At 66.8% G+C, this 23,619-nt stretch overlaps 1 protein-coding gene across 2 annotated transcripts in view; it reads right to left on the bottom strand.

The window, feature by feature from the left end:
• Positions 1-1,401: 1,401 nt before the first annotated feature.
• Positions 1,402-23,619, bottom strand: part of MOB2 (MOB kinase activator 2) — a 34,448-nt gene continuing 12,230 nt past the window's right edge. Inside the window, exons 1-5 of one of the 2 annotated variants that reach the window (XM_021082596.2) lie at positions 13,277-13,404; positions 7,599-7,759; positions 6,694-6,787; positions 2,477-2,601; positions 1,402-2,301 (exon numbers count right to left, since the gene is read on the bottom strand). In XM_021082596.2, coding sequence (XP_020938255.1) covers positions 1,994-2,301; positions 2,477-2,601; positions 6,694-6,787; positions 7,599-7,759; positions 13,277-13,386 — 798 coding nt within the window. In that variant the 5' untranslated portion in view covers positions 13,387-13,404 and the 3' untranslated portion in view covers positions 1,402-1,993. Of the gene's footprint in view, positions 2,302-2,476; positions 2,602-6,693; positions 6,788-7,598; positions 7,760-13,276; positions 13,405-23,619 lie in introns of those variants that run through there. The other variant, XM_021082597.2, reaches the window with a different exon arrangement.

Below are 23,619 nucleotides of genomic sequence, written 5' to 3' on the forward strand. Positions count from 1 at the left end.
ACCTCCGTCACTGACCGGCTGAAGAATGTCCAGGCCCCCAGTCACACTTCACGATGTTTCCAGCCTCTCCCGCTGCCACACCCCAAAGCCAGTTCCACATCTGCAGACACGACAGGGGCACCTGCTCCGGAAACCAAAGCCCACACGCGCTTCCTGCCGCGTGTACCAAGTCGGCGCACGCCTACTGGCTTAATTAGGCCAAGACGAGAGCCCTTCCCCACAGTCCTTTAAGCCAGAAGTCCTAAGCGGGTCTCGCCGGAACGATGTCAGGAGGTCAGCAGGGCGGGCTTCTTTCCGGAGGCCGCAGAGAGAGGCCCCTTCCCCTCCACTTCCAGCCGCTGAGGCGCCCGCACCCCTCGACCCTGGCCCCTGACCCCACCTCCATCAGGACACAACAGCTGGAAGTGAGTGAACCACACCTGAAGGGCAGGTGAGGGAAGGGCTGTCCCACCAACAGCCCGGCTCGGCTCTGCTCTGCTCTGCCCAGCTCTGCCCTGCCCTGCCGTTTGCTCCCCCCAGGGGTCCTCCCTGGGCCTTGGCACCAGCCCACGGTCAACTTCCATGGGCTTCCTGAGGTCTCTGCTTAAGAGCTCGGTACCTGGAGGGCAGGGACACACCTGGAGAAGGCCCGTGTGGCCTGAGGGCCACAGGTTCAGGAGGCCAGGAGGCAAGGGAGGAGGGCGTGGCAGAGAGGTGGGTGCCCGGGAGGCGCTGTGGCCTCCCAAAGGTCAGCCAGGAGCCCATCCTTCTGGCTAAGCCCCGGGGGGTTGGTGATGTGCCAGGAAAGCAGAGAAGGGGCATCTGCTGGCCACAGCTGTGCTCGGGCAGGTGAGGGGCAGGAGGGCAGGCCATTGAGGACCCGGCAGGGCACAGGCCGGTGGGAGGGTGCATGAGCCCCAGGGAGCTGGGAGACGGGGACCAGGGCTCTGCAGGAGTCCCCTCTTCTCTGCCCCAGGCGGTGCTGTCTGCTCTAAGCCCTGCGATGCCCAGCCCCCTGCAGGCACACGCCCCTCTCCCGAGCTCTCCCTAAGCCTACCCCTGAGGGCCCCTGTGACCAGCAAGCCAGGAAGCCCCCCAGCCGACTCCAGCCCCCAACTCCAGGGTCCCTGCCACCTGCATGGAGAGGGCACAACTCAGGGACAGTGGTCCAGGGCCCCCGGAGACTCATGACACAAAGCACAGCCCCGCCCGCAGCCTTCCGCCCTCTGTGGACGCGTTCCACACCCGGCAGGACCGGCGGCACCTGCCGTTGGCTAGCACAGCATCGGTCAGTGAGGCCTCCAGGCCCCAGGCGTGCGGAGGGGTGGGGGGAGGGAGCAAAGCAGCTGCGGGCCACCGGGGTGTGGCCAGGCCAGCCTCCCCAAGGGTCACTGAGACGCTGAGGACACACAGAGGCGCTGACCTGAGAGAATTCTTTTTATTACACCCGAGCAGGGAAGCGACGTGCTCCTTGTACCCACGGCCGAGGCTCGGCCCAGGCCGGCCGCCCAGGCACCTGGGCCCTGAGCAGCCAGCCCGGACCCCTGCAGGGCAGACCCAGCCGGGGCTGGCGCGCCCGCCCGCCCGCTCAGCCGCCCACAGCCAAGGTCCACCCGAGGCCCTAGAGGAGCGAGAAACCGGGGCGGGATCTCGAACACCAGCCCCACCCGATAAACAAAAGGAAACGAAGTGGAAGCGAGGCCTGCAGCGGCGGCCTGTGCGGGGCAGCCCCGCGGTCGCAGCGCCCGGGAGCGCGCGGGGCCGCAGCACAGACCGGCCCACGGAGGAAACTCAGTCCCGGAAGAGTGTGCCGAGCGACCCCACGGAGTCCGAGCTTCTCGGTGACAGCGGCGCGCAGACGTCCGACGGGAGGGCCGCGCGGGCCCCGGCTCTGTGCCCACTCCTCGGCCGGGCCGGGGGGGCGCCCTCGGACCCCCCCGTCCGAGGGCCCGGCCCGTGCGCGCGCGCCCGGACGCGCGCCACCGTCTCTGCGCTGGTGCCCGCGGCGCGGGGCTCACCTCTCCTTGACGTGGTTCTGTGCGCCCGCGGCCCCGCCGGCCGCGTCCCCGCCGCCCCCGCCGCGGCCCCCGCCGCTGCACAGCACCTCGGTGAGGTCGTCCATGACGGCCGTCTCTTTGGGGTCGAGCAGGTTGAACTCCCGGGCGAAGAGGATGAAGTGGACGTAGAGCGTGTTCAAGTGTCCGTGCAGCTCGAGCGCCAGGGTCTCCTTGAAGTGGGACGAGTAGATGTGCGCCAGCACGTGGAACAGGTACTTGCAGATCTTCTTCACCAGCGACTCGAAGGAGCTGGGGAACTCCCGGCCTGCGGGCCAGGCCCGTCAGCGCCCGCGCCCCCGCGCGCCCGCCCCCCCCCCCCCCCCCCGCCGCCCCGGGCCCCGCCCCCCGCCGCCCCGGGCCCCGCCCCCGAACCCGGCCCCGCCCCCCTGCGACTCCCTGCGGCCCCGCCCCCCGCGGGGCTCGGGGGACAGGCCACGCACCGTATTTGGTGGGGAACACGTCCTCGTCGGTCACCAGCTTCTGCACGGAGCTCATGACGAAGTCCACGTACTGGGGGGCCGTGCACTTCACCTTCTTGCCCCGCTCGTCGTACCAGTAGTACTGTCTGTGGGGACAGGGCCCGTGAGCGCCGCCGCCCCGCCGCCCCGCCCCGGGCTTCCTCAAGCAACAGCCGCAGCTGCCAGCCACTTATTTTCGGAGGCAGGGACGGTGTGTTCCTAAGGGGACAAACCCGCTTCCCCATGTCTCCCAGAGAGCCGTCTGTGCCCTGCCAGCCTGGCCACCGCCCTCGGGAGTCTCCCTGCCGCCGCCACCACTGGAAGCCAGCCTCCCCGGGTGGGGTGCGGGGCCTGTACGCAGGAACCTGCCCCACCCAGGGGGCGGGCGGTCCTCAGGGCAGAGTGGGCCAGTGTCTGGGGACACGGAGGCCCTGGCTTTTCTTCCCGCTGCGCCTGAGCCACGAGGTTCAGGTAAACACAACAAGCCACCCTTCAGCAGAGCAAACACGAGCATCTGGTGGGCGCTCGGCAGCCCCCACCCCGCCCCGCCCACTCCCCAGCCCTCGGGCCTCTTCCCAGCCGAAGGCCCCTCTGTCAGTGAGCGAGGGAGTGACCAGAGCACCTCCTCTGAGGCCGGGCGACGCAGGGCCGTCACACGGGCTTCCGTCTGCCTCCCTCTAGCAGGAACCAGGACCAGCACCCTAAGCTCATTTGTACCCCAGGCAGGACACAAGACAAGGAGAGCGGCCCTACACAAATGGGCAGGCCACCAGGCAAAGGCCAACCCTAGCGCAGGAGGACACGGCCCCGCCTGCCAGGTGGCACCAGGCCCCAGCCCACCCACTTGAAGGTGGGAGGTGAGAGGGCGACAGAAAAAGATGCAGGAGAAGGCAGATTACACCTGCGATGCCACCTCGGCAGTGCCCACTCTGCCCCCAGGCTGCCCCTGGGCACTGCTGGCCCCACAGCGAGGCTGGGCTGCATGCAGAGCCCCACCCACATGCCCCACAAGGCCTGGAGCCGCTCAGACAAAAGCCCCAAGCACCTGCCGAGCTCCCTGCTGGCCCCTAGGAAGCAGAGACCCAGCAAGGGCCCGGTGCCCTCCCCAGCACAGGGTGGCCCTCCTTCTGGCCCAGACACGGCACGGACGTGGTAGGCCCCCTGAGCACGCGCTTCGTGGGAGATGAATGGATCCCGGGCCCAGGCAGGGGCCAGACACCCGCCCCAGCAATTCCCCAGCCCTGCCCATAAGGGAGGCACGTGGCCACAGGTGCCAGGGTCAGAAAAAACCAGCACAGTAGAAACCCAGAGACGTCTCCATGACGTCAGGCCTTTCGCTTGTGAGTTTTCATTCTACTTTTGAATTGCAGCAAGGTGAGGCTGCCCCGCCTGCGTGCAGTCTTAAGTACTTCAGCCCAAGTGGAGGCCCCGGCACAGCACGTGCTGCCCTCCCAGCTGCAGCCTCCGCCCTGGCCCCGGGCGTGCTGGGCGGTCCCCAGCACACTAGTGACGTGTCCTCAGGATCGCACGTTCTCCTGTCTCCAGGGTGGATGCCCAGGAGCGGGGCCACGGCAGGGGTGCTCGTTCTCGGAGAACCCCCACGCCCTCTCAGGCTCTCCCAGCGCTGGGGTGAGAGCAGCGTCCTAACCGCGTCTGAGTCCCCGCCCCACCTGCTCTGGGTGGGGAGCCCGGTGGCCTCTTCGGTGACCCGCCCACGTCCCCTGCCCCGTCCCAGCCGGAGGCTCCAGCGGACGAGGTCTCAGAGCTTTGGCACGTTTCAGTCCTAGCCCCTCTCCCACATGTCCTGTGTCTGCAGTTTGTCTTTCCTCTCTCTCTTGTCGCCTTTGAGGGCCGCACCCATGGCATATGGAGGTGCCCAGGCTAGGGGTTTAATTGGAGCTACAGCCGTCGGCCTACGCCAGAGCCACAGCCACAAGGGATCCGAGCCGCGTCTGCAACCTACACCACAGCTCATGGCAACACTGGATCCTTAACCCACTGAGCGAGGCCAGGGATCGAACCCTCGACCTCATGGATGCTGGTCGGGTTCTTAACCCACTGAGCCACAGCAGGAGCTCTTGTCTTTCTCGGAGCGAAAGGCCGAGGTTTTGATCGAGTCGTTTACTGGCTCCTCTTCAGCAGGGGCTGTGCCCGTGTTGGGCCAAGAGCCCGCCCCCGCCTAACGCGGGGTCACGGGAGTTCCTCCTGCGTTTTCTCTCAGTGTCGCAGGTGTTACACCTGGATTTAGAATCCACTTCGTGTTAATCCTGGCAGAAGGCGTGAGGTTTAGGTCAAGGCTTGTTTTCTTGTGCTGGGGGTTGGGGGGGGGACGACTGGGTGTTTTTCCGACAGGTCAGTTGAGAAGGCTGCCCTGCCGCCACTCGGCGTCTTGCACACCCTGGTCCAGGGTCCGGGGGCTGCGCCTGTGGCTCCACCTTTGGACTCCCCTCCGCCCACCCGTCTGGGGCGCTTCCTTCACCAAGCCCAGCCGTCGTGATGACCAGTTTGAGGACTGGACGCTGGGCTGCGGGCTCTCCCAACATTGCTGTTCTTTCTCGGAATCGCTGTGGCTGCTCCGGGGACCCTGTCTGTCCACGCAGCCTTCGGTCCGCGTGCGTCCATCTCCAAGAACTGCCGGGGCCTGACCTGACCCGCACGGACGAAGCCGCGCCCAGGGGTGCCTGCTCTCCCGAACGAGAGGGGCGGCGCAGCGCACCTCCGCCCCCGCGCAGTCCGCGCCTCCTCCAACGCCCCGCCCTCCGTCTGAACCCCGCAGCAGACCTGCCGCCTGTCCTTATCCCTCCCGCGCTCTCTTCACCTGAGAAACGTGCCCACTTTGCCGTCACGCCTTTTTTTTTTTCCTAGGGCCGCACCCGCAGCACATGGAGGTTCCCAGACGAGGGGTCGAATCAGCGCTGCAGCTACCAGCCTACACCACAGCCACAGCAACGCCGGATCCAAGCCACATCTGTGACCTACACCACAGCTCACAGCCATGCTGGATCCTTGACCCCCTGAGCGAGGCCAGGGATTGAACCCGCATCCTCATGGATCCTAGTCGGGCTTGTTTCTGCAGAGCCATAAAGGGAACTCCGAGCTTCCACTCCTTGACCTCAAGCAGTTCCTAGGAAGGCGTTTACATGCGTGGCAATTCATACACATCTAAAAAAGCCCTACAGAGTAGGTTACGGATGAGGCGAATACACAGCAGACGTCTCAGGACCCCCCAAGATCGATCTGGCAGAGCCCATGTCTAGACATGTCTGGCGGACTCTGACCCCTGAGCTCTCTCAGGAAGCCCCCTCTCCAGCACACGGGTACTCGAAGGGCACGCGGGAGCAGAGCTGCGGGGGAGCCCCCAGGTGCGCGGCAGGGAGGCGTCCACCCGGCCCTACAGCACTGCCCTTGCCACTGCCAGCTTCTGCGGCCACACCTGCTCTACGGAGGCCACTCGGCCACACGATGTCCCCCCGCCCCCGGCTCACCTCAGGCCTGAGCCCAGCACTGCCCACCCAACACTGCCACACCCTGGGCCAGGCCAGGCTGTGGCCAGCTGGGGACACATGTGACACCTGGCACGACCCTGGAGGCTCTCGCTGGGCAAGCAAGGAGCAGAGAACGGGCTGTTGTCTGCACGTGCTCCCTGCGACCCAGCCCTGAGCCGTGGCCATCAGGGCCCCGGGCGGAGGATCCGGCGGTCCCGCCCCGCCAGCCAGTGTCTCCTGTTGCTGCTGCGGCTCAGGCTGGTGCAGGGGCGGCCCCTCCACACACATGGCCCTTGAGAGCCGTGGTGAAAAGGGACGCCCGCTTACGCAGGAAGCGAATGCGCCCACGCTTCCAGGAGAGGGCGAAGCACCCCAGGCCTTGGTGAAAGACCCCTGGGCCGCCCCACAGACCAGCCACGGGCAAAGGCCCTTCCAGGCAGAGCAAGAGCCTCCACGCGGGGACAAGGAGCCCTGGCAGAGAAGCACCTGCAGCTGCACACTCCCCGCCGTCCCGGGAAACCCAGCAGGTGTGTCCTGCGGAAATGGCCCTGACCCCAGGAGCGCAGCCTGTCAGCCTGGCCCCAGGGAGACCCTGGGGATGGGAGCCCTGGGGGCAGCCTGCAGAGGAAGGCCGGGCCCTGCTGGGGGCCGTGCACAGGACGGTGAGGGCTCTGAGAAGGCGGGGCGCAGTGGCGGGGCCGCGGGGGCACTCACGTGTTGCAGACAGCCATGGTCTGGCAGGCCTCTCCTGTGCAGAATTCTGAGATGGTGCTATACTGGAGGTTGACGTGGTGGAAAAACGTCGTGGCTGGAAGGGAAGAGGGAGGCCAGGCATGAAAACCACGTCATGGACTCAGACGGCACAGCATGGCCCTGGGTGGCGCCGAGCAGGGCAGAGTGCCGAGGCTGTCCACGTGGCGTCCCCGCCAGGAGGGAGGGCTGGGCAGCACCATCCGGCCCCGGCCCAGGAACTCACACCCCGCCAGCGGTCACTAGCTGACCAGGGACCCCCGCCTCAGCATCCAGGTGGCAGTGCCAGCCCTGCGGCAGAGCCTACTGCTGCTCAGAGGGGCTGGCTCCTTGCCTTCCGTGTGGCATATCCTGTGAGTCCCAAGCCCTGTGCCTGTCCAGGGGGAGGGGGGAGTGTGTCTGTGTCTGTGTGTGTGTCTGTGTGTGTCAATGAGTGTGCGTGTTTGTAAGTGTGTGTGTGTCAATGTGTGTATCTGTGTGCGCCAATGTGTGTGTCTGGGTGTACGTGTGTGTGTGTCAATGAGTGTGTCTGGGTGTGCCAATGAGCGTGGGTGCCAATGAGGGTGTGTGCGTGTGTGCCAATGAGTGTGTCTGAGAGTGTGTGTGTGCGCGCGCGTCATTGAGCATGTGTGTGTGCGTTCACCCCCCGCCCACGGGCCATGGCCTTCCTGTGACCCCGGCACTGCAGGCCTCACGGCCAGGCTCCCCTCCCACAGGCTCCGCCGGGCACTGGGTCCCACCCCCAGGGACCCCCTGAACACCCCGCGTGTGCGGCACCCCACGTGCCCTGCACGGCCGGCCGCCCTGCGCCTCAGCTTCCCGCCTCCCGGGGCCGCCCGCCCGCCCGCCCGCCCGCCGCCCGCGCGCACTGTTGCTGGCCAGCCACTCGTTGAGGTCGATCTCCCGGGGCAGCACCACCAGCTCCTTGAAGCCGAAGTCGGTGATCCTGGACTTGGTGTACTCCGGCTCCAGGTACACCTTCTTCTCCTCGGCGGCGGGCTTCTTCCCGTTGGGCTTGGCTTTAGACTTCCTGCGGGGAGAAGGCAGCGCGGGGTCGCGGGGGGCCGGGGGCCGCGGGGAGGAAGCTGCCCCCCTGTGCCCGGGGCAGGCGGGGCGCACCCGGCCCACGCTAGCCGGCTCGGCCCCCACGGGTGACCCCATGGCCTCGCAGCCACTGTGGCCCCCGCCTGGGGCCGGGCGCCCGCCCTACGACCGGCCGGGGACACGGGATGATCGCCACCCACCAGGCCCCCGACGCCCGGGCACACCCGCCCCAGGCTGCGGCCTCGCGAGCTGCCGGCTCAGCCCGTGCCACCGGCCCTGCCTGCTCTCCCCTAAGGGCAGCGTGCAGGCTCCGGGCAGGGGCAACAGTGGGTGCGAGCAGACGTTCTAAGACTGGACGAAACGGCCACTTTTCACTAACGGTTTTCTTAGGAAAACAGGTCTCTTCCACGAAAGCGGCGCTGTCACGTCACACGGAACGGGCCCGCCGTGGCCACGTGCACACGAATGAACGTTTTCCGTGACTTCGAAGACCGCGACGACGTCAGCAGTTAAACCCGAGACGCCCCCCGGCTGCCCCCGGCCGGAGTGCGGCCACGGTGCCGCGGCCCAGAGCCTGCGGCTGGACGCCGGGCCAGGCGGGCTTTGATGCCAGTCCCCGGGGCCCGGGCCGGAGCCTGAGCTGGGTGAACGGGGCGGCCCGAGGGCGGGGGCGGGGGCCGGCGGGCCCCCCTCCTCCCACCCTGCAGGGACCCTGCCACCTCTGCGGGCTGAAGACTGGGTTCTGGGGGGCTGGGGTGGCGAGGCACCGAAGGAAACCCCCTAAACCGCACGCGTTAGTCTCGTGCTTCTTCCACCTGAGCGACGCAATTCTTGGTGGGAAAGACGTCGACGTTCAGAAAACAAGCAGCCAGTCACCACCGCCGTGAGCCCTACTGCCCAGAAAGGCCGCCTGCGCCGGAAACGCCCCAGGACGGCTCGTCTGCGAGGCCCCTCCTCCTCGGGACGGGGGTGACCACGGGCAGGCCCGCAGGCCCAGGGCGCACGAGGTCCATAGCGCCGGCGGGACAGACCCGCCACGGCCCCTGGTGTCCGCTGCTGCCCCGGCCGCCTGGGCGAAAACACCCCGCGGGCCTCGCACGGGGCGCGAACTGGCCGCTGCCGCCCTCCGTCCTGAGACGGCTGTGCGTCCCTGTCCCCGCAGCCCTGCGGACGCCCGCGCGCGCGCGTCGCCTGGGGACGAGAGGTCTGCAGCTCCTGACCTTGTCCTTTTTCTCCTTCTGTTTTGAAAAGTCGCTCGTGGTTTGTTTAGGAGGAACAGGAAGGAAAAATGCTCCCTGAGCGCCAGGGAAGTGTTTTCCCTGCAGCTTCTCACAGCAGATCTTGGCCTTAAAAGGGAATGTGTTCTCGGCCTCGGGGGCAGCGCCGGGAGCGGCCAGGGCCGGGCAGGGGCCACAACATCCCGGGCCAGCCCGGGCGGCTGGGGCAGGTGTGGATACCGCACGTGCACGTGCGCACACACACGCAGCACAGTGAGCATTTCAGGGGTCCCCACGGCAGGTGGCGTAGGGCTGCTCACTGGGGACAAGTGTGGACACGAGCCTTCGGGGGCCCTGCGGCGTCCCCAGAGAGCACAGACCGCCGCTGGAGAGGGGCAGGGGTTGCTGCAGCCCCCCCCACCAGGCCTCTTCCCGACCCCGGGTCTGTGCCGAGCTGCATGCCACCCGCCAGAGAGCCTGCACGTGTCTGGAAGGTCCCCGTGTCCCCAGCCCCAGGAACAAAGGCCTGGCCCACAGGAGGCACCCAACCCCAAGCCAACCTTGGCGCTAGTCACCCCGCAGACTCTATCCACTGGACAGACCCCCAGCTGTGCGCCCAGCCCAGGCTGACCACCCCCGCCCCCCGTGCTCCAAGCGTGCAGCCGCCTGTGCCCTGGCCCCAGGCACACCCAGGCCAGCCCAGCATCCAGGGGAGGGATGGAGGGGCGGGGGCCTGGGCTCCGACCACCCCCTCGCTCCCCTTCACAGGCTCGGCTGCCAGGAGGGCACCTTCACACAAGCGACTGTGGGCAGAGCAGCAGCAGCCTGGCCGTCATCCCGGGCATCGGGGGGGCTGACACACAGGCCTGCTCACTGAGAGCGGGGCGCCTCGGCCCGCCTTCCACTTCCAGGGGAGACGGTGAGCCTACGGCCAAGGGTGCCCTCTGTCTGTGGCTCCTCCGCCAGCCAGCTGGTCCTGACCTGTCTGCACTGTCACCTGTCTCCACTGTTGCCATGTCTCCATGGCGCACCCACCGAGCAGACGGCGGGCACTGGCCGGGAGGTGGCAGGGCGGGGACAAGCCTGACCAGGGCCTGTCTGGGGATGCGACGGGTGGCGGGTGGCCCCGCAGCCCGCCCTCCCCCAGCAGGACAGGCGCCTCAATAGGACGCTTGGCCCCTGCGGGCACAGGTGACCCTGGCCCAGCCCCTTCCTGTGTGGCTGGCAGCAGCCAACCTGGCACTTGAGAAAATAAATACACAGAAGTGACACCTGTGCCGTGTCGCGACACACAGGCAGAACAGGGCTCTGCAGTCACAGGCGGGCCCCGTCCACCCCAGGCCCATGGCCGTCCCCTCCCACGGGCGCCCCCATGGGTGTGACGGGATGACAGCGGATGCCTTGGCTGCGGGCGGGCAGGTCGGCTGCCCTGATGGGGCCGGAGGGGGAGGCCAGGCCTCAGCCCAGCGGAGGGCCTGGAAGGAAGGCCGCACCTGCCCTGTGAGCAAAGGCCTAGAATCCAGACAGGCCGGCGGCCGGCGCCTCACTCGACGCCCCAGGCTGCATCCGCCTGGCGGACACAGGACGTCTGCGAGAGGCCTGGCCTCCTGGAAACACCCTGCAACGGTCTCCCCTGGGAACGCCCACCCGGCTGCCCCTCAGCGTCCCCTGCTCCTGATGCCTTTACTGTGGCGAGGGTCCCCACGCCCCAGGAACGGGCCCAGCCGGGTCCCTCTGCCGACACGCCTGGCCCGGTGCGTTGCTGTCCACACAACCTCAGTGTCGCTCCGCTCAGCCCCCACCGGGAAGGCCCCGCGACTGTCGGGTGTGACCCCAGCATCAACACACGCCCCAGCAGCCACCCTGCCAAGAGACCCTGCAGTGCCCACAGAACAGGCCCGGGAGGCACCATGGGGATTGCCTGCTTCATCAGCTCCACAAGCACCCGGGCCCAAGGAAGGCAGACATGCCCCGGGGGCAGCCACCTGCCACGAGGGGCGGGTGGGCAGCAGCTGAGGGAACTCAATGACTGTCAGACGCCAAGGCCGCGGCTCGGCTCATCGTCTCCATCACAAGGCTGGTCACCTGGCCCAGGCCCGCTGCCCACCACCCACAGGCCCCCGTGGTCCCCAGGCACGGACGCCCCCAGGGCACTGCAAGGATGCCCTGGCTCATGTGGACCTGCTCTCGGAGTGGCATCCAGGTTTTAAAAACAAATGACTCCTCCAGGCACAATGGGTGCTGGGCTGGGGGCTGGAGGGCCCCAGGCACAGGGCTGGTGGCGGGGGAAGCATTGCAGCCGCAGGCAGCGCTGGGCCCGACTTCAAGAAAGGTGGGCGGAGGCAGCCCCCCTCCTCACCAGGAGGGGCACCTGGGGGGCATTGGGGGTGTGGGGGCCATGGGGACCCTGAAGGAGGGCGGGCAAGGTGTGCAGGTGGGGCTGCTTGGAGGCGCCTCGGGAAGGAGAGGGCGAAAGTCGGGATGGGGGAGCAGGGTCCCCGGGCTCCTGCAGATGTGTGCACATGGCCCCAAAATAAAACACGGGTGCCGGGCAGGCCCCACAGGACGTGCCCTGGGAGGGCTCCCTGCCGTGGGTGGTCACGGGGAGGGACGCCTGCCCTCCCGAGTCCGCAGCCTGAGCCTCCGGGCTGGTGAAACGCGAGGCCTTGCCGCCCCCAAACCCCAAGTTCCGCCCTGCGGGCTGGGGTGGGGCCTGAAAACCGAGGCCCCGCCCGACCCCAGCCACGTGCTCAGGGGTCTTAACGCAGCCGCCGCCCGGAGCAGAGACTGGGAGGTCGAGAGCTGGGGAGACCCCCACGGGACCCCTGCCGACCCCGCAGGCTGCGCGGTGGAGACAGCTCCCCTTCCCGGGTTAAGGGCCTGGTATCAGTGCCCCCAACAAAGCCTGCCCTCCGGAGCCTGTGGCCTCTACAGGATTAAGGGGCCCTCGGGCAGACGAGCGAGGCTGCAGATCTGCTCGCCCCGCCGTCCATGCACGGGCGCCGCCCCGCCGGGACTTGCAGCCTCAGCTTCGTCACGCCACCCTGCTCGGGGCGCTCGGCCCCTCTGACCTCCCCTTGCCAGCTGAGACGGCCGCTCCGCTAACACCTACCCGGCGCCACCCTCGCCGCCACCCCCCAGGGGACGGCCTCGGCCCCTCCCCCAGAGCGCGGCCGGGACCTGCACGATCCTCCTGTCTTGGGGGGGCCGTTTCCTCGGTCCCTGCTCAGCACGTGTGCACACAGGTGGGCCCAGGGCCCCGCACGGCGTGGGGCCGGCACCGTTCCTGGCAGAACCAGACCTGGAGGAGCGCCCGGCCAGCGCGCCCTGCCCTCCAAGCCCGGCTCCTGAACGTGGCAGGGCAGCTGGGCTGTGAGTCCCCTGAGTCCCGCTGTGGGGCAGGGGACAGCCCCCCAGGGAGAGGAAACCCAGGGGGCCAGAGATGTGGGCCAGAGAACCGTCACGGTCCATGAGGCGCCGGCCCGCCTCAGCCGCTGGCCGGGGCCGCCGAGCTGGGTTGTGGTTAAAGACAGAAGGAGAAGAGCCAGACAGGCCCTCCCGGAGGAGCTGAGATGACCGCACAGACGGGAACCGGGTCAGCGCAGCTGCGCCTCGTCCTGCGTGAGCGCCCCCCACCCCCCCCGCAGGCCGAGCCCCGCGACGTGCCCGGAGCCGCCCTCCTGGGGGCAGAGGGCCTGCTCCCCAGCCCCCCAGGCGCCCAACTGCCCGAGAGACCCCTGGACCCTGGAGCCCAGAGTGGCGCCGGGCTCTGTCCAAACCCCTCTGGGCGGACCCTGAGGCCCAGGGCGGCGGCTCAGAGAGAGGTGCGAAGCCGGTCGGGAGGGCTTCTCTGGGCTGTCCTACAGCAGCTGCGGCCCCGGCACCTCCCCAGACCCGGCCGCTGGTGGACAACCTGGTCCCCCTGCCCGGGACATCAGGCCAGACACCTGCCGCTGGTGAAGGCGCTGTCCCACGGGCTCGGGAGGGGGCAGGCAGGTCTGCTGCGGGCCAAGACGGGGCACAGGGACCTCGGTGCTGCCCCAGAGTCTCTCTGGGGCTCCATCCACCCCTCCACGAGCGCAGGAAGCCAGGATTCCAGGGAGAACATCGCTTCGAACAGAGCCCCCATCCGGCCGGTTCCGGGCAGCCCAAGGGTGGGCCCGGGTCGCCCTGAGCCCCCAGTCACCCAGGCCACGGCGGCATGACCTGGGGGGTGGCGGCAGACAGGCAGAGGGAGCCCTAGGGAGGGACGGGGGACCATCAGGCACCCCCCACCCCGCGATCACCTCAAAACTTTGCCGACCGCCTGGAGCACCATTTTGCAGCTGAGTCCGGTTTTGGGGGGCTGGCCGAGCAGCGCCCGGTCTGCGGGGAGGCCGCCGTGACCTGCGAGCATGATGGGGCAGCTCAGAATGGGCGGCGGGAAAGCGGGAGCCTGGGCACTGCTCCCCGCTCCAGTCCCGCCCTCCCTCCCGGCAGCCCTGACCGGGAGCCAGGAGCCGGAAGGCAGCCAATGGGGACGGGCAGGGGGAGAAGAAGGGCCCAGGCCGGGCAGAGACAAACAGCTGCTCCTTTTACAGGCCTGGCCGCAAAGCCTGGGCAGAGAGGGAGTGTCCTGACTGCCTTTTCAAAGGGGCACCGCGCAGGCGCTGCAAGGGCCGAGGCCACTGCCGTGGGGACAGGCAGAGCCCGCCAGAGGGCCATCAGCGAGGCCAGGACAGCGCTCCAAGCAGGTGGTGGCTCTGTCCCGCGAGCTCCTGGCTGGGCACCTGCAGAGCGGGGCCGGGTGTGCGGCGTCCCCACTGGGAGAGCCTCGGAAAGACACAGCGGCCAGTTTCCGGTCCCCAGCGAGCAGGTGCCGAGCTGGCTTGAGGCAGAGGCTGCGCCTGTAGCCACTGAGGGCAGAAGAGACTGACGGACACAGCCAGGGTGCTGCCCCCGGGGCGGGAGGCACTCGGCAGCCAAGGCCTTCTCCGCGACTGGTCCACCAAGTTCTGGAAAAGCGTCTCAAAGAGGACGACGCTCTGCGTGGCCTGAGCCTCCGTCTGACCACAGGGACGCCTGCTGTCCACACGGGGCAGCAGGGTCACGCCCGCCACGAGGCCCCATCCAGCAGGCAGGGCCCTAGGTCTGCCAGGCCCACACTCCCATCTCTGCCACCCCTTCTGCAGGCCCTGGCCTCTGCCCTGCCCTCTGCCCCAAGGCCACGTCCCACAAAAAGCCCTAATGACCACCTGCCAAGTTGAAGTCAGCTCTGTGCAGGGGCAACTCGAAAGCCCCTGGGGACAGCCAGCATGCAATGGGGACAGGTGACCACTGGGGACGCCACCAGAGCTGGCTGCACGCGAGAACGTGGGCAGGACGGTGCCCCCACACACCGCGCTCAGGCTGACAGTGAGCACAGAGGCCCTGGGGCGGGAGGACACAGCCGGCCGGGCAGCTGGAATCGCAGAGCTCCAGGAAGCGCCCCAGGCTCTTGTTACACTCCCTGCCCTGGCCCTAGGACCAGGTGCCCGGGGCTCCCATCAGAAAAGAGCAAAGACCGAGACCCGAGCTGGTCACCCACGTGGTGGCTGCTGCTCTTCCAGGCCCTCTCAGCCGATGGCACAAGGGGATGGGTGCGCGTGGCCCCGTCCAAGTGCGCACAGCCACACTGAGCCGTCCACGAGACTGGCCTGAGGACTGCATCTCTGAGCAGCCCCGGACGTGACTCCGACCTCTGTCCTTTGTCTGTGACCGCCCCCCCTCCCAGTGGTGACATATCTGGAGGTTGTCAGTGGCTCTGTGAGACGACGGGAGAGGAGGCGCCTGTTCGGTGAGCCCAGAACCCTCGCCGAAGGTGCAGAAAATGTGGTTCACTCAAAAGCAAGGGGGAGGAGTTCCCAGCGTGGCGCAGTGGTGAACGAATCCAGCTAGGAATCATGAGGTTGTGGGTTCGATCCCTGGGCTCGCTCAGTGGGTTAAGGATCCCGCGTTGCCATGAGCTGTGGTGTAGGTCGCAGACGCAGCTCGGATCCTGTGCTGCTGTGGCTGTGGTGGAGGGCGGTGGCTACAGCTCTGATTAGACCCCTAGCCTGGGAACCTCCATATGCCACAGGAGCAGCCCTAAAAATGACAAAAAGACAAAAAGACAAAAAAAAAAAAAAAAAAAAAGGCAAGTGCGAAAAGGGAGTTCCCGCCGTGGTGCAGCGGAAACGAACCTGACCAGCATCCGTGAGGACGCAGGTTCCATCCCTGGCCTTGCTGCTCAGTGGGTTAAGGATCGGGTGTTGCCGTGAGCTGTGGTGTAGGTCGCAGACACGGCTCGGATCCCGCGTGGCTGTGGCTGTGGTGCAGGCCGGCAGCTGCAGCTCCAACTGGACCCCTAGCCTGGGAACCCCCAAATGCCGCGGGTGCGGCCCTAAGAAGACAAAAGACATAAAAAAGTACTTTCCCAACAGCAGTAACTACGGCCGAAGGCTCGAGGATTTAGAGGAACGCGTGAACACAGAGGCAAGAAGACAGCCTGACGCCCCCGCCGGAGCCCGAGAGCCCCGAGTGGGGCTCTGTTTCTGAGCCCCCGGGTCAGTGGGTCTGCTGAGGCCCTGCGGCCACACAGTGCCTTGACCTCCCCGGCTTGAAGGTGAGCACTGCAACGAACCAGTCCTCCACCTCGGGCCGCCTTGGGCGAGACTCCGGTCGTCCGCTACGTCGCGCGCAGCGCACGTCCGTGTCCCTACGGAACTCTTCCGGGCAGTCTCCGCGCCGCGCTGCGCAGCGACTGCCACCGACTGGTGCTAAGTCTGCGTTAAACCGGGGGAACTGACATCTTAACAACACAAGCCTTCTAATCTATGCCCGCCATCAGTTTCTTCACTTCTCTCTTTATCTCAGTAACATCCTGCACTTTTCCGTTTTTCCTTTTCTATCTTTTATGTTATTTTTTTATCTTGTACTTTTCAATGAGAGGCTTTGTCAATTTTTTAATTTATTTCTAAGCTTTAAAAACTATACTGTAACACTTTTTATAAACTGTATTTCCCACGTGTTTGTTGCTAGTATACATTAATTCCTGTACATTGACCTTGTATCCTGTGATGTTGCTGAATTTACTTTTCAGTTTTCAGCTCTCCCAGACTTTCTACAGCGTGGTGTAACCACACACAACTGTACACACAAACTGTACACACACGCATATAACGTATACACAGACAAACATAACTCCACACACACGACTGTACCCACACACACACACGCGTGCGCGGGCGCGGCCACGTGACTTCCCAGACCACCTCTGCTCCCCTTCCCCTTCCAGCATTTCTTTCTTTCCTTTCTGTGCCCCTGGCGCAGCGACCCCTGCCCGCGCAGGGCCGAGCGGGACGGCGGACAGGGCGGCCGTGCCTGGTCCCGAGCGCAGGGAAAGCCGTCCGGTCCGGCCCCTCGCTGAGCGACAGGCGGTCCGGGGTGTCTTCTGGGGCCCGCGGTCAGTCGAGAACATTCCCACCTCTTCCTGGCCTGCTGAGCGCGTACAGGAACATTCTGCCCTGCGCTGCGGCACCATCGGGCTGAGGTTGGTTCTCTTTCCGCCGTTCCTGGGCTGAGCTGTGCTGACTGACGAGCAAGTGTCCGCTGGCCTTGCATTCCCGGGGGAAGGCTCCGGGTCATGATCTGGCATCCTTCTCTCAGGCCGCTGGATTCACCTCGCAAGCACAAACGTTCCACGTCTGCGTGCCTGGCGGACACGGGTCAGCAGGCCCGGACCTGCAGCAAGGGGAGCAGAGCCGGCCTCGGGGCCCCCCTGCCCCCCGCCCCCGCCTGCTTTCCTGTGAGAAGGCGGCGGGGCCCACGCTCAGCGCCCGGCTGGGCTCCTGTGCGGACTCCGGGGAGGAAAGACCCTCCTCGCTGAGGAAGCGCCCTGGGAGCCGAGGGACTGCGTTCTTGTTCTCTGTTTTGCACCTGCGACAGCGGGCACGGAGCCGGGCCCGGGAGGAGCCCCGGCCAAGACGCTGGCGGCAGGTCAGAAGGCTGTGCACAGCCCCGCGGTCGCGGTCCCGCAGGTCCTCCCAGCCCGCGAGGCGGCACAGCAGGTCCTCTCAGACCCTCTCATGCCCAGGAAGGCACCGCCCTGGTCCTGCTGCACCTGCCGGCTGCCACCTAACAGCCCAGGAACAAACCTCCCACCAAGGGCAAAGAGCTCTCCAGGCAACAGCAAAAGGGGTGAGGGACCCCCCCAGGGCCACCAACACGGGGCGGGCGAGGCGGTTGGGCGGATCGGAGGCCTTCTCTGTCGGCGAGGGTTTGCAAGGATGCAGTTAGAAACTGCTGAACCCTGAGCAGCTACACGGCATGGCCCCCAACCTGCCTCTGTGCTTTGTGAGGCCATGGATTAGGTCTGAGGGGCAAACCCGGGTCCCCAGACGGCATCTGCCCGGCATTTCCCTGGCCGTGCTGGGCAGCAGCGGGAGGCGGGATCACGGTTCCCAGACCAGGGATTGAACCTGTGCAGCAGCGGGGAAGGTGCTGACTGCGAGGCCACAGGCGGTGCCGGGATGCAAGCCCACGGCCGCCGAGGGAGAGCCGTCAAAAGGCAGGCCCGGAGCAGGCCACCACTGGGTCAAAGGCCTCTGAGGCCCCCGGGGCCCCAGTGTCTCCGGACGGGGACCCAGAAGGGACGTCTCGGGCCCCCTGCACCCCCGGCTCCCATCAGGACTGCTCCCGGTCCGAGACCCCTTTCCTCCGCCCGACGGTTCCTGAAAGGGCGTGGGCGGGAGCTGGGCCCTTCCCAAAGGTGCGCTGAAAGGGTCAGTCTCCCGCCCGAGGGCCCGGCCGCGGCCGCGCTCCTCTTCTGGCAGCCCCGCCTGCCGTTTTCGTCTCCAGGCTGGATCCCGGCAGGAGCCCTGCTTCGGGGTGTTTGGTTCCTTCCTCTGGAGGGTTCTGAAGCCCTGCCTTGGCCCCGGTGCCCTGAAATGTCACAACCGGCTCCCTGCTCTGGGAGCTCTGGGGGAGCCCGTTCAGCCTGAACTCGCTTCCTGGGGCTCTGGACCGGTCTCGAGTCGCTTCAAACTCCCTTGGTCTCCTGCGCGCTCTGGAGTCGCTCTGGGGCCGAGAGTCCCGCCCTCCTGGGGTCCATTTCTGACCCCGGTCCACCTGCCGGGACACGCACCCCGTGTTGCCACCTCTGCCCTCCACCAGCTGCCTAAGCTGCTGTGGCGCCTCCAAGCTCCGAGGGCCCGTGTCACGTCTCGGCTGCCCCCTGTTCGCGGGCCGGCCCGCCCTGCGGGGGCTCCGCCGGCCCCGAGGAAGCCAAGGACAGTCCGTCTTCTGCGGCGCCCGGCCCGCGCCCTCTCCCTCTGCACGTCCACAGGCGCCTGCGGACCCCGGCGTCCGCTCACATGGCAAAGTGGCGCCGAGGAGCCCCCGACACGCTCGCTGGCGGCCCCGGGTGACGGGGGCGGCTTCAGGGCAGGGCACTGGGGACACCCGCCCTCCACTGTGAGTGTCCGGTGGCCTTTCCCCTGGTGCTGGTCAGCCGCCCCCTCCTCTGCCTGGAGCGGGGACCACAGCGGCCAGGGGCTCGGCCCGGAACTGGGACGGGCAACCTCACCGTCGTGGCCGCGGGAGCCGCGCGCGCATGATGGGGGCCCCGGGGCAGTCCTGGGACTCGGCTCTCCAGACGGTAACACTCAGATTCGAGGCCGCCAGGGGAGCTGGCGGGGGCGTCTAGCTGCCTCTTACAGGCACCTCTAGAACTCCAACAGCCCCTCCAAAGGCTCCTGGGGCCTCAGAGAAGCTTCTCCAGCTCGCTCCGGGTTCAGCTTCCACAAACCTGCATTCCACCTGCCACCCGCTTGCCAGCACCCGACTCTGCTGTCTCGTCCTTCCGGAACCCTCAGCCCTCATCCCAGGGGGACTGGGGAGGGGGCAGGTTCTGAGCACAAGTCCAAGCCACTCTCTGGAAGCATCAGGCCGAGTGGGGCACGGGATGTGGGCGGGCGGCCCCCAGCTCTCCTTCCCCTTCCTGACCCCCGACGGCCCCCCAGCACTTGGCTACCAGCTGAGGCCCACCCCCTCCTCTCTGTCCCGGGCAGGACTTCCCAGCCAGCTCCGGCAGGCTCACAGAGGCAGGCCCTGCCTACGGTGGTGGCTAGCTGCAGAGGGAGCTCCTCCTACAGTGACAGCCTCGCCCACAGCTCAGCCCCTGCCTGCTTCCCAGGCAGCACAGCAGGAAGACCCCTCCGCCTGGCCCCTATCCTCAAACGCCAGAGTCGAAAAACCCCTTGACCCAACCCTGAGGGTAAGCTGCATCCCGTCCAAGGCCATGGGCCATAACCCGAGTTCCAGCCCCAGGCTTCCAGCAGACACCCCTGTATCCATGGAGATGTGCCCAGAGGCCAAGGACAAAGCACAGACCTGCTGCCCAGTGGACTCCACCCGGCCCAGCAGAGGCTGCCAACCCGGGCTCCTGGCCGCACAGGAAGGGCAGGGCCCGCAGGAGGCAGGCGCGCCCTGGCCTGCCCAGAACAGGCACCCTGACAGCCCTGGCTCACTCCGCATCTCGCACTCAGGGCTGTCCGAGCCTCTCTGGAAATTCTGAAAGCACGTGGAGAAGGCCTGTGGCTCAGAGAGGTCCCCATCCCCTCTGCAGGGGCTGCAGGCAGAGCCCCAGATCCTGCAGGGGTGCTGCCCCAGCTTCAGGCCTCTGTGGAGAACGGGCCCCCGGGGACACAAGAAGCAAACACTTAACTCGAGTTCACTGGTGGGCAAAATACAGCCTCTCCCCTTGGGGGCCCCTGGGAAAGGTGGGCAACACTGGCACTTTTTACAGCCAGCCGGGGGGTCCCCAGAGCGCAGGGCTCAGCAGGAAACCAAACACGGGCACAAGCACAAGACGGACACGATGCCCAGAGGCCAGCACCCTGGGGTGCAGCGGGACAAGGGTGGTCACAGGCCGCCTAGGATCCCTCAAACAAAATCCCAGCAAGCGGGGTGGGGGTGGGGGCAAGGGGACGAGGGCAGCCCTGGAGCGCTGGAGAGGATGCCCACCTTCCCGCCCTCCCGGCCGCCCAGCAGCTGGCAGCCCAGGTGCGGCCTCCTGCGCGCTCGGGGCGCCCTCTGCTGGACGCAGGGCCCTTGGGCGGCGACTGGCCGCTCCCGCGACCCTCCTGGGCCCCAAGCCCGAGGCCCCGAAGCCCACCTCAAGCTCACGGCCCCCTGCAGCTGGGCGCCGTCACCACCCCACCCACGGGAGGCCTCGGGTGGCGCCCCCTCAGTGTCTGCAGTGAGCAGAGGGTGCGGGCGCGGGGAGGGAGCCGGCCCCCCGCAGGCTGAGGCCCGGGCAGCCCGGCAGATCAGTCACCTGCGTTGCGATGAGCGCCACAAACACAGCGCCCGGCCCCGCTCAGTGCCAGGAACACAGCCACCTGGGGCCAGGTGATGCCATGCCGCCCAAACCCCTGCCTCCAGAAACCGACGTGCCCATGCACGGAGCCCCTCTGGTCCCTCAGGAGAGCGAGTGCCGTGGACAGCGGTGGAGGGGGCGGCGGAGAGCAGGGAAGGGAGGTCGGGGACAAGCCCTCTGGAGCGGGGACATCGGCACCCAGACCCGAGCCACACGAAGGACAAGCCGGGCAAGATGCGGAGGGCGTTCCCAGTGTGGCTCCGGGGCAGCGAACCCGACTCGCACTCGTGAGGACACAGGTTCGATCCCCAGCCTGGCTCAGTGGGTTAAGGATCCGGCGTTGCCGTGAGCTGTGGTGTAGGTCACAGATGCGGCTCGGATCTGGTGTTGCTGTGGCTGTGGTGTAGGCTGGTGGTGGCTGCAGCTCTGATTAGACCCCTAGCCCGGGCACCTCCAAACGCCACAAGTGCAGCCCTGAGAAAACAAAAAGACCAAAATAAAAATGTGGAGGGAACAGCACGTGCAAAGACCCTGGGGCACAGAGAAGACTGTGACACAGTCGGGAGAGGGCCAGGAGGCTGCAGCTGGCAGGCGGAGCCCCAGGGCAGAGAGAGGGGTGGCCAGGGCACGAGAGTCCAGCCCAAGGGAGAGCGACACCCACGGCAGCGGGCACGTGGTGGGAGGGGTGCAGCCCACCGAGGACCCGCCAAAGGCTTCCTGCACCCCCCAGCGCTCCAGCCACACCCCTGCCAGGCAAGGCCAGAGCCTGGGCAGAGCGGGGTGGAAGCTGGGGCTGCTACACAAGAAGATGGCCCTGGCACTGTGGCCACTGCTGGGACCCTGCGCGGCAGCCCCGGAGATGCCTCAGGCGGGTGGGCGCCACAAATGCTCGGCGGGGAGGGCTCAGACCTGAGGAGGGCGGGGCTTTGCCTGTGTCGAGAAAGACTCTCTTCATTGTTTAAACCGGGGCTGCGTCTGCCCAAAGGGGTCTCGGTGCTGACCCACGGCCGCGAGCTCCCCACGCTGGGCCCCCGGAGCAGAGGAAGGGAAAGGCAAGAGGCAGGCCCCGGGCAGGTGGGGAGCCAGGCCCGGGAGGGGGACAGAGAGCAGAAGCAGCGCCTGAGCTCCCGCCCCGCCTCCCACCTGCTCCGCAGCAGCGGCCAGGGACTGCGGAAGGCCCAGGTCCCAGTGCCCCAACCCGGGTGAGGCTGTGCTCGGCTCACACCCCTTCCACCAGCACTGGCTCCAGGGCCCGGTCACCTGTGTCTGGGCTCCAGCCCAACCAGCAGGCTGGCACAAAGCACTAGCGTGGCACCCTTTCCAAGAGGCGGTGCCCACTGCACATGGCAGGTGCATGGCCCACGCGCCCCACGCGTCCACACATTCACCCGCACACACACTGTGCCCTGGGTCACATTACACAGTGGATCTCTTACTAGGGTGATGACCACAGCTGGACTAGAGACTGTTCTGGAACAGACGACTGCCGTCCTCGGCCCTTCATCTTAGACAGTCCACACAGGGCACAGGGCCTGGACAAGCCCGCCGGCTGAGGTGTCCACTAAGGGGCCTTCCTGCACGGCCCCGGGCCCAGGTGACACCCTGTGGAGACACCTGAAGCTCTTCTCTGCTCAAGAGTCCAGTCCAGGCGGGGAGGGCTACAGGCCCCGGGGTCTCCCACAAAGCCGAGGAGAGAGCGCTGGGCTGGGAGACACCGAACCGAGCGTCCGAACAGAAGCAACGGGAAACGCCTTCCAGGCGCAGGGCACGCGGTGTGCTGAGCGAGTCAGCGTCTGGCCGCTGGCGTGGACGTTCCGTGGGGGCTGCTGTTTTCAGAGCTGCCTCTCAAGCGCTGCCCGACAGGGAAGCCCCTGCGCAATGCCCTGACAGAACCGACCCCGGCGCCCACGCCTGGCCAGCTCGCTGTGGGTTCCGTCCTGCTTCCGTGGCAGGCCGGCCTCCAGCTCGATGCCGTGACTACACTTCCGTGCCTGCGGCCCTCGGATCCAGGGGGTTCTGGCGGCTGACCGCCGACAGGTCGATGGGGGCCTGGCACATTCAAGGCCCGGGACCTTCCTGTCCCTCGCTCAGGAGCCTCGGCTCAGCGGCAAGGCTGGGGTCGGCCCCTCAGCGCTTCGGCACCTGCCCCGGGCCAGGCTCCCTGCCTCTGGTCTCCTTGGATCCAAAGCCCTTCTGACAACCACACCTGCCCCACTCAGTGGGTTAAGGATCCAGCGTTGCCGTGAGCTGTGCTGTAGGCTGCAGACGCGGCGTGGGTCTGGCGTGGCTGTGGCTGTGGCGGAGGCCGGTGGCAACAGCTCCGATTCGACCCCAGCCTGGGAAGCTCCATATGCCGCAGGTGCGGCCCAAAAAAAAAAAAAAAAGCAAAAACCCAAGCTTTCCTGACCCAAGGAAAAAGAAGGGTGCTGTCCCAGAGCTACAGCACAGGCCACAAACACAAGCCACGCACCTCAGTGCGTTTAGGAGCCACACTTAACAAGTGAAAGGAGGCGTTCCTGCTGTGGCTCTGCAGGCTATGAACCCGACTAGTGTCCATAAGGATTCTGGTTCAATTCCTGGCCTCCCTCGGGGGTGAAGGACCCGGTGTTGCCGTGTGCTGTGGTGTAGGTCACAGATGCGGCTCGGATCTGGCGTTGCTGTGGCTGTGCTGCAGACCTGCAGCTGCAGCTCCAATTCCACCCCTAGCCTGGGAGCTTCCATATGCTGTAGGTGTGGCCCTAAAAAGCAAAAACAAAATACAAAGTAAAAGGACACAGGTCGAGTTCATTTAATGATACGGTTTAACCCCATATACCATCACTTCGGCACAGAACAAACGCACAGCCTTCCACGGGGCACAGTCTTCAGGGCATTAGCCTGGCAAAGCGATGAAGCTTCTTCCTCTTTTACACAAAAGAAAACCAAAAAAAGCACCTTAATAACACTCTCCACTGTTTGTTCAAGGTCCCGGGCACTGCAGGCTTTAGCGCACGGCCAGGGCTCTGGGACCACACGTGGCCAGAGGCCGCTGGACTCTAAAAGCTGCTGCATGGCCTGCCTTCTTCCTGGCTCAGATTTTTTTCTGAATGGTGTGAGGTATGGGCCACGATTCATACACATGTACACAGACACACACGTGTACACACACACGGGGACGGCGTGAGCCAGCACGGGCTGCCTGCACCCGCACGCTGCTCCGCAGTCTCCCTCCACAGGTCCTCACGGCAGCCCCACGCCCAGGGCATCACGCTC

This window comes from Sus scrofa, chromosome 2 (genome assembly GCF_054392235.1).
Source record: "Sus scrofa isolate SSC_HxYL_T2T_F1_AM1 chromosome 2, Sscrofa_HxYL_maternal_Yorkshire_Landrace_v2.0, whole genome shotgun sequence".
Lineage (NCBI taxonomy): Eukaryota > Metazoa > Chordata > Mammalia > Artiodactyla > Suidae > Sus > Sus scrofa.